The 15,217-nt window shown below is 34.2% G+C and overlaps 1 protein-coding gene across 1 annotated transcript; it reads right to left on the bottom strand.

The window, feature by feature from the left end:
• Window positions 1-12,241: 12,241 nt before the first annotated feature.
• LOC136815011 (uncharacterized) lies at window positions 12,242-14,271 on the bottom strand. Its single transcript, XM_067071445.1, has 3 exons — window positions 13,154-14,271; window positions 12,551-12,661; window positions 12,242-12,368 (listed from the first exon to the last, which is right to left on the bottom strand). Exons 1-3 carry the CDS (start codon window positions 14,184-14,186, stop codon window positions 12,256-12,258), a joined length of 1,257 nt encoding a protein of 418 aa, XP_066927546.1. The 5' UTR covers window positions 14,187-14,271; the 3' UTR covers window positions 12,242-12,255.
• Window positions 14,272-15,217: the final 946 nt, after the last annotated feature.

Consider the following 15,217-nt stretch of genomic DNA (forward strand, 5'->3'; position numbering starts at 1 on the left):
AAAGCGAACGTTCCCAAATTCATTCTTTACAATTAAAATAAGACGTCATTGTTTTCTTTAATCACAATTACTGATGCCTTGGTCATTTTGTTATTACAATACTCCATTTCATTTATACATTTCTTCTAGCTTTTGTTAGTGCTAACATAACATCCTTGACCTGTTACTTTTATTCTTAAACAACGTAGCTGAAACTTAAAGCATCATATATATTATCATGATGTTTCAGTAACCCTACCTTACGCTAAATGCTTGACCTCGGGTGAAATGATTGACCCAAAGAATAAAAGAAATAAAATACAAGTATAATCTAACCAGAGAGCAATATATTCAGAGCTTTAATGAAAATACAAGTGTCCATTACAGAGATCGATTCGTTTCATTCTTTCATTTCATCATTTGAAAATTGAATTATTTGTCGATGAATCAAAAACCGACGTTTTTCAATGGCAAAATCCAATCCTTCCTCAAAGTCCATATCTTCTTCGTCTCTAACTCTTTGCAAAGTTTGCATGATGGCTTTATGAGTTATATTCTTTTTCATTGCCCGGAGAAAAAGGATCTTGTATTTATAAATTTCATTAATTGATAAACCAGTCTCTTCGCATTCGTTGAACATAGTCTCCCAGATATTTATCGTTTCTTCATCACCTTGAGATTGTTCACTGTCATCAGAATCTTCATCATTGGACATTGTAGTTGCTTTTTGTGGAAAAGGTGGATTAGTTGGTCCCAAAGAGGGATTAGGTAATCTAGTAATAAAGGGATTGGGTGATCTCTAAAAGATTTACTTGAATCAGGTTATTACAAAGAGGGATTAGAAAATCTTATAATAGGGGTTAGGTGATCTGAGATAAGGATTAGCTTGAATTAGGTAAACCCAAACAGAGATTAGGTAATCCCAAAGAGAGATTAAGTGAAGGATTAGGTAATCTTAAACAGGGATTAGGTGATCTCCAAAACATATTAACATGGATTCAGTATAATCCCAATTAAAGATTAGGTAATCTTAAACATGGATTAGGTGATCTCAAAAAGGATTGCCTTAGATTAGGTAATCTTAAAGAGGGATTAGGTAATCTTTAATAGGGATTAGGTAATCCCAAACAAAAATTAGGTAATAGTCCCAAAATAATTAATAAAATAGACTAGGAAATGTAGAATACGATCGAGCTAGCTTAGTCCCAAAATCGATTGTAAAGAAAATAAAGAAAAAAAGACACGAGCGTATCCAATTGAAGAAGAAGAATTCAAGATCCTAAAGAGAAACCCTTTATCGGATTCCTCTTGCATTTGACCTATAAATTGGCAAGAAAAGATTCTATTTCTTCATAATGTTTAAAACCAAGGGCGACGATGTATGAATGTGACGATTGCGAAAAGACCTTTTCCACAAAAAGCAACTACAATCGCCATGTTGCAAAAGCCCACCCTGAAGAATCTGAAGAGGAAGAAGATGAGGATTATCCAGACAGTGAGTCAATATCCAATGATGAAGATTCTGATGACAGTGAACAATCTCAAGGTGATGAAGAAACGATGAATATCTGGGAGACTATGTTCAACGAATGCGAAGAGACTGGTTTATCAATTAATGAAATTTATAAATACAAGATCCTTTTTCTCCGGGCAATGAAAAAGAATATAACTCATAAAGCCATCATGCAAACTTTGCAAAGAGTTAGAGACGAAGAAGATATGGACTTTGAGGAAGGATTGGATTTTGCCATTGAAAAACGTCGGTTTTTGATTCATCGGCAAATTATTCAATTTTCAAATGATGAAATGAAAGAATGAAACGAATCGATCTCTGTAATGGACACTTGTATTTTTATTAAAGCTCTGAAAATATTGCTCTCTGATTAGATTATACTTGTATTTTATTTCTTTTATTCTTTGGGTCAATCATTTCACCCGAGGTCAAGCATTTAGCGTAAGGTAGGGTTACTGAAACATCATGATAATATATATGATGCTTTAAGTTTCAGCTACGTTGTTTAAGAATAAAAGTAACAGGTCAAGGATGTTATGTTAGCACTAACAAAAGCTAGAAGAAATGTATAAATGAAATGGAGTATTGTAATAACAAAATGACCAAGGCATCAGTAATTGTGATTAAAGAAAACAATGACGTCTTATTTTTAATTGTAAAGAATGAATTTGGGAACGTTCGCTTTTTGAAAGTCTTCAAGGTATTTTATTGAAGTTATTTGAGGCTTTCGTCAAGCTCAACTGCCTTAATGTAAGTAAGACTAAAAAAAGTGAGTTACTTTTAAGGCTTTGCTGAATGAGAGTATTATCAAGTTAAAAGCGAAGATGTACTCAATGTACCATCACGCTCACTACAAAGATAAAAAGAGACTGGTCTCAATTCAATCAAAGAAAGCAAAAGGTGTAAAGAACTGTACCCAACAAAAGAAAATCGAACACGTGGATTATATTAACACGCTGATTTATTATATTGATGACATTCATTTTTCTATAAGAGATCAATACAGATGTAAAGACAACAATTTGATTATTTCATTTATAGCTTTATTTATTTATTTTCTAATTTGATGTAACGGTATATTATGAGTAATAAAATAATGTAACAATTTAAATATTTTAAAATTAATTGTTTCAAATTTCTGACCCATTGTTCATCAACTAAGAGTTCTTGTTTGGAATATTTGATTTCATCATTCATCTGTAGCGTCTTGTTGCAAATTTCGTTGGCTTCCTCTTCATCGACCACTTTAAGGAGATTCGAAAATGCATCTTCTACAAATTGCTTAGTCTCCGTTGTGAGACAGTAGTGATGAAGTTGACTTGGGTATTCCTCCAAACATCCTTCGCACATTTCTCGCCGCACTTGCAAGACTTTTTCTCGCATGATCTTAAAAACACGTTTTGCATTTCATTTTTGAACTTCTTTCGTTTCCATTCCAAAAGATAACCAGTGACATTAGCGATGAGAAGATCAGCTTTGTCAGGAGAGAAAATGATCGAGTTGGTATGTTGCCCACTAAGTTTTTGAGTTATGATAAAAAATTCCTCTTCTTGATCAAAGTAGTTTTCGATATTGAAATTTAAGGTTCGGTCATTCTTCCACCTTGAAATTCTGCTCAAACACCGTTTCTTCTTTGGAGCATCTGAACAGGATAAACTTCTTTTTTGATTTGGTGTTGCCATTGTTTAACAGAGAGATAAAAAATATAAATCCAAGGGAGTAAAGAAATCCTCTAGTAGTGAACCAAGTATTCCAGATCTTATAGCAAACTCGAACGAAGCTCATTTTTCTCGTTAATGAAAAAGACAGAATATTTACCCATAGCTTAAATTAGGTTTGTGGGAGCACATTTTCAGCACTATTTTTCACACATTGAATCATTTTTCACACATTGAGTTGTTTTTCACACATTGAGTCGTTTTTCAGACATTGAGTCGTTTTTCACACATTGAGTCATTTTTCACACCTTGAGTCGTTTTTCACACCCTCACTTTGAGCATGCTGTGCCAGAACTATCATAATTCTTCTACTATGACATAAAACCAAGCTAAAATCCTTAAAACTCAAAATTTTAAAGTGCTGATAACTTCTAAACTATTTATTCAATCATTTTCAAATTTTGACACGTGATAGGCATTGATAATACAAATTTAAAAAATCTAAAGAAAATTTTTGAAAACGATGACGTCATCATTTATGATGTCATCAAATTTTGAATATTTTACTCATCTTCAGCATAGATTTTAAGAAAAAATCTTCATGGAAATTGCAAAACCGGCAATTATGTTAAAGAACAGTCTTTTACCTTTCAGAATCTTCAAACAGAATCGAAATATCTTTATTGGTTCGACTGTAATAGACATTTTTGTAAACCATACATTCGGGCTTTTTTCCGACAGGTGGAAATTTTGTGATGACGTTATCAGTTTTTGAATAACGTCATCAAATTTTATTTTCTTCCTGGAAAATTATATCATGATGGAGAACATCTTTACCAAATTTCATGGCCATAGCTCTTTTAGATCGAAAATAATCGAGGGTGGTAGATTCTACCCCCCCCCCCCTGGGGATACAAAAGTCAAAAAAGCTTGGGGCTAATAGGGTTAAAGTCCATTCACGATAAGTGTGCACTCTTTTTTCTTTTACCTATAACTTTCGAAGGAATTCATCAATCTTCATAAATTTGGTATCGTTTTGTTGGAGAGATATTTATGAGTGGAACTATTTAAAATCAAAAAATCTTTAAAAATTAAAAAAATTCTAAAAAAGAAGTTGAAAATGAAGAAGAAAAAAATGAAGATCTTGTAGAAAAGTGCTATAACTATCATTTTCACTGAAGTGAATCCTTAATCATCGAACGTCATCACTGTGAAAAAATTTCTCAAAAATAATCATTCAGTCAAAAGATATCAAACAAAGTTATAAGCTGATTGACGTCTAAAAACGCTGTTTTTCTGCTGTTTTCTGCTGTTTTCTGCTGTTTTTTTTGGGTCAATCACTTATTAACTTTGTATCATAACTTTATATTGAATAAATATTTGAGTGAAATTTCTTCACAGTGATGACCTCCTAAGATCAAAGAATCTCTCACGTGAAAATGAAAGTTATAGCTCTTTTCTACAAGATCTTCATTTTCTTCTTCTTCATTTTCATCTTCGTTTTTAGAATTTTTTTTTTAACTTTTTTATTTCAAATTTTTTCACTCACAAATATCTCTCCAACGATACCAAATTTATAAAGATTGAAGATTTCCTTCAAAAGTTATAAGTAAAAGAAAAAAGAGTGCACACGTATCGTGAACAGACTTTAGTATGAACTTCGTTTTGAGAAACAGATCATTCGGGAAAAATTTTCAAATGCTGGTTTTCCTATACGTTTCACAGAAAGTGTAATAAATCAGTTTGAGGAAAAATTGAATGACGAAAGGATCATACCAGAATTTTTATTTAAAGAACCAAAGAAATTTATTTTGATTGAAATCCCATTTTGTGAATTAAATGAATCTTTGACTAAACGATTCCTCCAAAAACTCAGAAATTTCACGAAAGATAAAGTCGACTTTGCTATAAAATGGTCGACAAAATAGGTCAAGCAGTTCTTTAACTGTAAAGATAAAAACCCACATCCTGCCTGTAAGATATATGAGGGTGCATGTACTTGCGGTAAAAATTATGTTGGTGAGATACAAAGAAATGTAGTGACCAGGTGGGCCGAACACGAGAACATTAAAAAGAACTCTGAACCAGCAAAACATTTAAAGAAATTCCCTATCCATAAATTTACTTGGACTATTATTTCCAATGCCCCAGAGAAAACTCATTTAAGAAAGAATTTAGAAGCTTTGATTATTGCTATCAAGAGACCCTCACTTAACCCTTTGAGTGCCAGGGTCCTTTTTTCTAAGTTTTTTTTAAAAAATCGCTAGTTCAAACTTTAAGGGCTTATATCTCCTGATCTAGAAGGAATTAGAAGCTCGTATATAGCTCGTTGGATAGCTTAGAGTCTCTTCTTTCTTTTGGGCGCCTTCGGCGCCGCCCGATTTAGGAAGGGCGTGGTGGGCGGCGGCCAAGGGGGGGGGGGGTAGGTTAGGGAATTAAAGCAGTCAGGCCCGCTGCGCGGACCTGACTGAACTGATGAAAAGGTGCCCAGTGGTAAAATTTCAAATCAATTCACTAGAAGACAGAATAAAGTAAAACAGGGCCAAATTTGGAGGTTCTTGGATCACTCGTTGACCAAAAATAGTCAAAAAACGGTCAGAATCTCAAAAAAGTGAATTTTTGTCAATTTTTTGCATTTTTTTGACTTTTTTGCTTAAAATTTCGCTGGAAAGACTCACTTTTGAATTTTTTTTTGCTTGACCATAAAGGACAATCTAATTCCTACGAGTTCGACCAAAAATAACGATTTCTAACTCAAACTGGGCATTACAGGAGGGCTTCGCCCTCCTATATAGCCCATGTCGTATATATACGACATCGGCACTTAAAGGGTTAACGACCAATTAGACTCCAATAGATTAATTTTATTCAAAAACGGTGTTACATAGATTTTACGATAGACATTTTATTCCCATAACATATGCATTTCCTTTATTTTAATCATTTTATTGTTTTTAAAAAAATTGAATAAATTTGTACTTTTTTGTTAAAAATTTTTTAAATAAAATACTTGTTGTTTTTTCTGGTTTACCACAATTTGGAATGGCAAATATAATTGACATTCAACACATTCAACCACTTTTGGATTCAACTTTACTTATATGTGTACATTCCACTTTTTTGTACTTTCCCGGGATCTTGTTTTACCAAGTTAAGACGCACGGACTTTCTCGAGTTACGACCATATGATGGTCTTTAAAGCTCAAGAAGCTCTATAAACAATAAAGCTAGTTATTAATATAATAGCAGACAAAGATAAATTACAGTTTGAACAAAAATATCAAATGTACATTTGAAAACTTGAGCAAATTTCTTTAAAGATTCCAGAAAAATAATTAAAATCATTACTACTGAAATGAACTTCTGACTAAATTACTACTTAGTATTCAGTTTCAAAGACAAGAAACAAAATTTGACATACAAAACACTTTTTCCAGTCAATGAATCAGCTCATCATCATAACCAGTCTGCCATTTTGTTTGTTTTGATTTGCACAAGTCGCTGCGCTCCTGCAGGGCAAATATCATTTTGACAAGTTTGGATCTGTGTTTTTTATTAAAAGCTTAATATCTTTATTTTTTGTTTTTTGATATTCTTCACTTATTCTACATTCTTTTATACCTTTAGAAATACGAGGCATTATTCTGACTGGAACTAAAAAGATAAGTAAATATAAAAAGAAACGTAAAGGTTTTTCGGGTCTCGAAAACAAGATTTTGACTGCACAACAGACTCAACTGTTACTCCACCTACAACCCTTTCACCTGACAAATTCAACAGGTCCTTTGATAAGATTGAGAAAAATCGTCTATTGAAGACAAAAGAGAGAAACAGTGTTTTTACTCGAAAAAGGGCAATCATCCTCACCGTCAGCATCGCATCGTCAACATCATCAAAACGTCCTTGCTAAGGGAAAAAAATCTTTGACAGCTCCCTTTGAACTCTTTGAAAGACTATCATGCCCTAAACTTTTAGAGAGATGCTTGAAAGAGTATACACAAAATCAAAATGAAGTAATCGACAACATCATTGGGCTAAATGTCCAAAGCGCGTATTTTGTGGAAAGTTAAAACTTGAAACAGCTGCAGCGTAAACAATAGTTTCTTGAAACATGGGAGCAGCAGGACAAGGATTGATTCTGAATAAATTCAGATATTGTGGTCCTAATACGCTTGCTGGTTACCAACAGGAAAACAAGAAATTTATCATGCAAGTAGAAAGGTTACGTCACTTTACCGCAGACGGCGTCAAAAACTTCGTTTCTTGAGAAAGAAGGGGAAAAGTTCTGCAAAATCATACCAATCGGGTGGATTTACAGTTAACAATCTACCAGAAACTGAAAAAAACTGCTAAAAAAGGTTCAAAGGAACCAAAAACTCTTCCTGCAACTGAAACCCATACAAGCGATGAACCTAAGGAACCTGCAATAATATTTGTTTCGGACGATGACATTTTACAGTATATTAGATGATTATTTACTGAAATTTTAGAGTTTTTATGTTATATTTGGTGTCCATATGGTTTCTAATCATTTGTAGAAGTTCATTTAATAGATGTCCACCCTTTTTTCCTGAAAATTCTGGCCAGATGCTATGGAACTTCATGGATTTTCATGGGAAAAAAATCTTTTTTGTCGAATTCTGAGAAACAAGTATTTTGAGCTTTGAGAAAGGATTGTGACTGATCTAGCCAGGTATTGAGCTGAAATTTCAGGAAATGTTCAGTGGATACAAAACTGTGTTTTAAGCAGAGAAATTTTTAATTTAATAATTTTTTGACCCCGTATCCAAGAAAAACTGTTTTTCGGTTGTTGCCTAGCAACCGTTGCTAAGGAAAAATTTTCCCCTGCTGAGAACATGGAACTTTTCATTTCCTATCCATAGATATATAACACTTTATGAAAATCTTTGTATAACATGAGAAATCTTTTTTTATTGACTTGACTTTCTTGACTCAAATCTATTGTCATCTCCCTATTGTGAATGCTAATTTTCTAAATTGCCCGTCTCAGACAAATTAATCGTCTCAGTATAAATAGAACTAATGAATAAAAAAAAGGAATAGAAACATGTCCTGGTTATTATTGACGTCAGCAGTTTACTTTAGCTTCAATTTCACAAAAACTCAGAGATTGGAAAATACCCAAAAGTCATCACTTATTAGGCGAATAAACAAAATATACATGATTGTCACTTAGCCTGGGAATCCAAGCTCATAATCTTAGAAAAAACAAAAAATACCTCACCTCACAAACTTCTAAAATTATAGAGTTTGGTGCAGGTAGATTAGTCTGACACAGAATGTTATAAACAGCAGGCACGACGCAACGGGTACGGCAGGTACGGCGGCCGCCGTACCAGATTTTCACAAAAATACCCGAAGTTTTCCTCTTCGTCGGTCAAATCGCTATAAAACCGCTTAAATTTCCTCATTCGCCGTACCAGATATAAAAAGCTTCCGTCGTGCCTGAAACAGTCTGTGTGTGAACCCTTGTTGACAGACTTTCTGAACTTTGGAAACCCAGGCAATAATTAACTTACCATAAAAACTCTTTTACAAGCTCTAAAAGACTTTCAAAACTACTAAAAACTACATCAAAACATCAGCCACATGTATTTAGACTTCCAGCCAACAGCCATTTTGTTTTGAAATGAATCTATGTTTTCCTTTTTTCTGCAGAGTCAGCTTTTTCCGTAAATTATGCGCGCGCATCGAAATAATCAAAATGCGCGCGAAAGTACTGCTAAGTAATACGCCGAAAGCTGGCCAATCAGACCGAACCTGCATTGCAGGGAAAAATCTCCCTGCAGGCGAGTTACCTGCGCCAAGCGTTAAACCAGCAGCAAAAATATCATAAACTAGACTGTGAAAAAAGTTTAACGCTTGGATTCTCAGGCTAGATTGTCACTGTGTACTTGAATTAACTTGAAATTTATTGCCCGTTTAGGAATAATATGCAAACAGTGAACTGTTATCAGATAGAATAATATCACACTTTGGCTACTTCATCATCTATTCAGATTCCCTTTGTAAAGTGATTATTGGTCGTAAAAACAGTTTCTCAAAATCTGATGCGTGGATAGAAATCTCTTTATAAGGGTATGTTTGCACGGTATTTTTCTCAGTTACGAAGTTTTTAGTTTTGGAAAACCATTGATATTTACTAATCTATTTTAGCTTACAATCTGAAATTTTAGGAGCTGAAATTTAGTGATTTCATCGATTTTAACTCCTAAAATTAATTTTAGTCTATACGGAAAGAATAACTAATTTAGGTGAAAACTTGACACCCAAATTTCTTTTCTTAGAAGTGCTTTTTCAAATAGTTTTCAACACTGGTGAATCTATAAAATGAGCTGATTTCAAATATGTAATTCTTATTTGCATTGAGGGGACCGAAGTGCCCGAAATTTCCAGTTGAAAATAATCAAATTATGTGCATAATATTTTAAAAATTCAAAAGAATATCCAACCAAGCATGAGAAAATATGCAATTAAAATACGATAAGAACAAAGAAATGAAATTATTATTACACGCGTATAATAGAATTCCCATTGCAACTAAGGGACCCCTTACAAACACGCTTCATTTTGAGGAGAAAAGCATGAATTCATTCTATCTGATAATAATTCTGTGATGCAAATCATCGTTTTTTACCTGTTTAAAGTTAAAGTTTTTGAAAATCTTTGCTTCGGTGAGTGAAACACAAAATTAATGCATTTTTTGCAGGTATTCAATGACCTAACCTCCAAGCAGCTCTTCGTGCTCCACGCATTCCACGCATGCGCTCTAAAGGGAATGGTTCTGCAAGAAGACCTGCGAAGGTTCTCGGGTTTTCTTTGATGGCCGACACTCTGAAATTTCAGAGTACTTTTCACGATTCAATCGCGGGCATTCGCATTAATTTTATCGATTTTCTCGGGCCGTCTTTGGATGCGTGGGATAAAGAAAACCGATTCTACTGCGACCGTGGCTTTTTTGCTCCGAACCAAATCCAAGATGGCGCCTGAAATTCACGTTTTGGCTCTTGGTCAATGTTTTGATTATTTTTATGGATTTTGAGACTTATAAAGGAAAGTTCAATGTTTCAAATGTTGTTTATTTAGTTTAGTGTAGCTCTGACATACACCCACAGAAGTGGCTGCTCATACTTATTGACCTAAAAGCTTTGAAAGACTGTTTTGAGAGTTGTATTTTGTACACTGATTTTGCTTTGATGTTTTCTCATTTTTGTTCAAAATGAAGGCTCAAACACCAACCAAATTATTACAGGTATGTTCTCTTATGTAATGATTACTTCTCTCCTGCTATCTGCTTGATCATTAGGAGGAATGAAGCATTTTATCAGAATAATTATAACTTGACGTGTGCGAAATATCTATCAGGCATTCAACCGACAAAAAAATTGATTCAAACGCCAAGCCAAGAGGTTGACTAGTTTGACTCTAATTATATTGTTGGATATTTGTATACTCTTCTTGGATAAAATATTGGTGAAAATTTATGTTTGTTGAGCTTTTTCAAGCGGTTTTGATGATCAGTTTTTTGGGTTGCATACTTTTTGCAATCAGACTTCAAAAACCTTTCATGAGAACTTTTTAATAGATTTGGAAGATAAACAAATACCAACTCTAAGTTCTGGAAAGTATTTTCTTAGCTTGAAAAGGTCTAAAAACTCCAAATTAAATGATACTGTTTACGGTTTCGTAGCCATGATATTTTCAGGTGCTCAAAGGGCATTCCAGCAGCAAAAAAAATTAGTATTTTTGGCAGGTGAAGATTCAGATTGTTCCATGTACAATTACCTGTTATCATCTAAAAAAATTCTTGGAAAATTGTCAATACTTCAAAAGATATAGAGGTTTTTGCTACTTTAGTTCTTACAAAAAGTTGTTTCCTATAAAATGATAAATAAATTTTGAAAACTGCGGGCCAATCGGATACCGGTATCTGGTCACGTGTCATAGCTTTTTCCCAGACCCCGAACGCGGTTTTGTAAAATTTCGCTGGAGAAACTTTTCAGATCATCATATGCCTTAGCAATGGTGATCGGTTATGAGATTATTCAATGACCATATATTCTTTAATTTCGGAAGACTCAATCAAAATTATCAAAAATTTGTTTTATACAGACAAATTGACTTTGTGAACCTTTTGTATCTTTTCTTAAAACAAAATCATTACATGTTTTTTTTTATAAGAACAAACTATATAAGAACATAAGGCTTCGAGGCCCAAAAATTTAAGAACATTCTAAGAACATTCTTAAAAACATGCATTTTATGAAGAAATTACATTAAAATGCTCAAAAAATCCAAAAAACTAAGAACATCCGAAGGCTTCGAAAATTTTTGACGTTCTTATAAAAAAAACGTGTACTCGATGTAAAAAAACAACTTGAATCTAGTTTCCAATGTATAACATATGTGGGTTTCAATTGGTCAACATAAGAAATGGTTACAATCAGTTAGTTATCTATATAATAATAGCCGTATGTGTCTGAAGCCTTTCTCTGCAGCGTTTTTGTTTTCGCTAGCGATTTTAGCACTCGCGGGCCTTTTATTATGAGGTATTGTTTCATTCAAAAGCAACAGTTCTCTGCCTGCTTTATTCAAAATACGAATACAGTCAAATCCCCTTGTTAAAAATCATTAACACATTACAAAATTAATTGCAAAATAGAGAAAAAATAGCATTACTCAAAGCACATTTAACAGTCATCATCTAAATTTTAAGATACGAGACAATTGACGAGACCCCCACAGTCACCTTTCAATTAACGCAATCACGCTAAAAAAATTTTCAAATCATGTTATCACGAGTTATATTTCCTTTTTATCACCATCACGTTGATCACGTTGGTTCCTCCGATCACACAATCAATCACGCACTTTAAAATCTTAAATCACGAAATCACGAACTTGAAAAAAACGCCAATTACGCCATCACGAAAACCGCTTTTGGGAATTGAATCACCGCGCAGTAGGGATAAAGGCTTATTTTCGAGATGGCTATCGAAATATATTATAAGAAAGTGTTGTTTTCAATTAAGCTAATTAAATTTAGTGAAAAGCCGTCTTTGATGACGGCTGCGACCTCTAGTTTCATCTAAATGCTGAATTCTTTGGTAGCAACAAAGCCCATCCAATGTACGGTCGAATTGTTGGAACATTTTTCGAATCTTTATTTCCTTCTTCGATTGTAAATCCAACTGGCCCTGAAAAAGATGTTTTTTTATGTAATTTTACTGTTTATCTTGATCTTTGACTTTTTTCCCTGATTTCAAGTATGATTCTTTTTGATTTCATTGAAATCAGAATTTTCTTATCCCTTTATGACATCTCATTGTTCTTAGCTTGTTGAGGCTGGTTCTTAGCAGTTATTGTTACGATAGCTTACCTGCAACAAGTGCACTTTGTTCTCCTTTGGCTCGTGGATCGTATGTTATTTTCATCGGCACGCTCGTTATCGAACTTTGCATTTTTGATAAATTATCGAAGCCACGTTCATCTAGATTTAAAGAAAAGCTTACTTACGTACTTGCTGAGGGTGCAATATATCGCAGAAATAATTCATTTCCAAAAGTTTTGTACTTTTGTGAGAGTGAGAGTTAACTCAAAGAAACTTCAAAAATTTAAGATTTAAAGGTTTTTAAATAAGATTGATATCGTTTGCTTACTCATAAATTTTGATTCACAATCTTTTTTCAAAAAGTAAAACCTTTAATAAAAAATCTGATTCTGAAACACTGTCGAACGTCCAATTCTAACCAACTTCAACCAAATCGTATCATTCTGAAGTCTCTAGCCTGCTCCAAACTTTCAGTCTCATTTTGGGGCTAACACTCGTGACCGCGCTCTTAAAAATCAAAATTTTGAAAAAATGAAAAAAAATTACCCCAGGGATTCGCCCAAAGATTAATAAGCTAAATTTCAGCCGAATACGACCAGTTTTGAAGTCCCCAGCCTGTCACAAAGGAAGTTAACAATTTTTTTTACATACCTTGTAGAAATTGAAAGATCCAACCCATGTATTTACATGCGCCAGAGCCATGGTTGTCCGTCGAAATAATTCTGCTCCACCAACCAATATCTAGATTGCCTTCAAATGTTGCCAACAAATTCACATACACTTCCCTTACGATCTTAAACCAATAAGAAAGCTTCAAGACATCTTCAAGAGGTTTGAGCAATTCAGCAAGTTGATCAATTTTTGTAATGAGTGATTTCCAGTCTTCTAATGTTCCCAGCATTTCGACCCCTTTGATCCCACACCGAGTTACCATGGTATATTCAAAATATTCTTGTAACGAGGACATTATATTGATTTGGGAGGCGATTTTTGTTATCTGAGTCGAAGTGGAAAAACTAGCAGTCATCAGGTCGTTGTACTCTGGTTTTTTGATGAGATTTTTTATGTTTTGTGAAAATTCTTTAAATAACCAGACATAATCGACTTCATGAATTGTCTCTGCGTTAGTAAAAATAACAATTTCTTTTTTGCCTTCGAAATCAACAAAGAAATCTCTAACTTTGTCCTCCTTAGCATTATCATTGATTTTCCTACCAACACGAATTGCAACAGGGATCCAAAAATCATCAGGAGAAATTTTGAGATTCCAATGATGATTATATGCTTCCAAAACAGCTCCAAGCAACCCTGCATCACCAGTCGCATAAACTTCATCTTTTGTTCCCAAAGTGACAGTTTTATCGCCTACAACGTTAGGTTTTTCTGACTTCTGTGTTTTTACCTTTGGGACGAGCGGAGAAATTCTTCGACCTCGAATTCTTGGTGTTGGCATTTCCTTTTGTTCAGCTTTCTTTGAATACTTTTCGAGGTATTTTGAAGCTTCTCTTTTAAGTTGTTTACTTGACAATTCGTTATTTCGTTTTTCCATTTCATCATTATATTTTCTCGTCCTTTTCCATTCCCATCGACTGCCTGCCTTGTAATCAGATAACAACATGGGTGTTTTATCCTCCGGCAAACCAAGATCAATGTACTTACCTTTCTCCAATGTAGTTGCTTCCATTTTTCAGTGTTATAAAGCTCTATTTTGAAACAAGATAATGCGTTCAATAGTCTTCAAAGAAGTTTACTTTCCTTAAAATATTTTCAAAGTACTTTGACAACAAGAAATACGTCATACGTCATTTCTTTGAAATGAGAGAAAGAAAATCCAAATGTAAAATCTATTTCCTTTTGAGTTAATTAGGAAACGGTAATGATCTTTCAATGTTCTTACACGTCAGTGAAGTAATTAAGCAAAAGTACCGTAAGTTGGTCTAATGTCGACACCCCTCCTCTAATTCTGTGGCGTTACAGGAAATGACACTGTTTAGTACCGTAAGTTGGTCTAATGTCGACACCCCTCCTCTAATTCTGTGGTGTTACAAGAAATGACACTGTTTGTAACAATCTTTGGGATTGATTTTTTTTTTGAAGATTTACAGTCCAGGCACACCAGGGCCTCTAAACCGATCTATCGTCTACAATTACAAAGATCTTGATTCGTAGCGCAATGGATGTTCCATCCATGCCTTGGTTAGTTCTTCTTTGAACGCTTTGATGCTAGTAGCGTTAACAGTCTCTTTTGGTAGCTGATTCCTTGCTGTCACACATCGATAGTAAAACGACTTTGTCACCTCTAAATCCATCGTCTGCAAAGTTTGGTATCAGTTCGTAATCGTGAATTCGAGTTGGACGCATACTGCGAATAAACTTTCCAACTGTGGTGTCCTTATCGTAGAAGTACAAGTGTTTGTAGATCTGAACCATGTCTCCGAAGTGTCTTCTGAATTCGAGAGAAGGCAAGTCAAGTTTTCGTAGGCGCTGCTCGTATGGTAGATTACTTCTGACCATCCTAGTGGCACGTCGTTGAACGCCCTCAATTAAGTTGATGTCCTTACGTAGTTTTGATGACCATACAGATTGGGCATACTCGAGATGAGGCCGGACAAAGGTTGTGTACAAAGTGAAGAAAGTTTTAATGCTAAGGTCTTCGAAACCTCTTCTGATGACTCCTAGAATGGAATTTGCTTTTTTCACTTGTTTTGATATGTG

Source organism: Clytia hemisphaerica, unplaced genomic scaffold (assembly GCF_902728285.1).
Source record: "Clytia hemisphaerica strain Z4C2 unplaced genomic scaffold, Clytia hemisphaerica genome assembly, whole genome shotgun sequence".
In the NCBI taxonomy this organism is placed as follows: Eukaryota; Metazoa; Cnidaria; class Hydrozoa; order Leptothecata; family Clytiidae; genus Clytia; species Clytia hemisphaerica.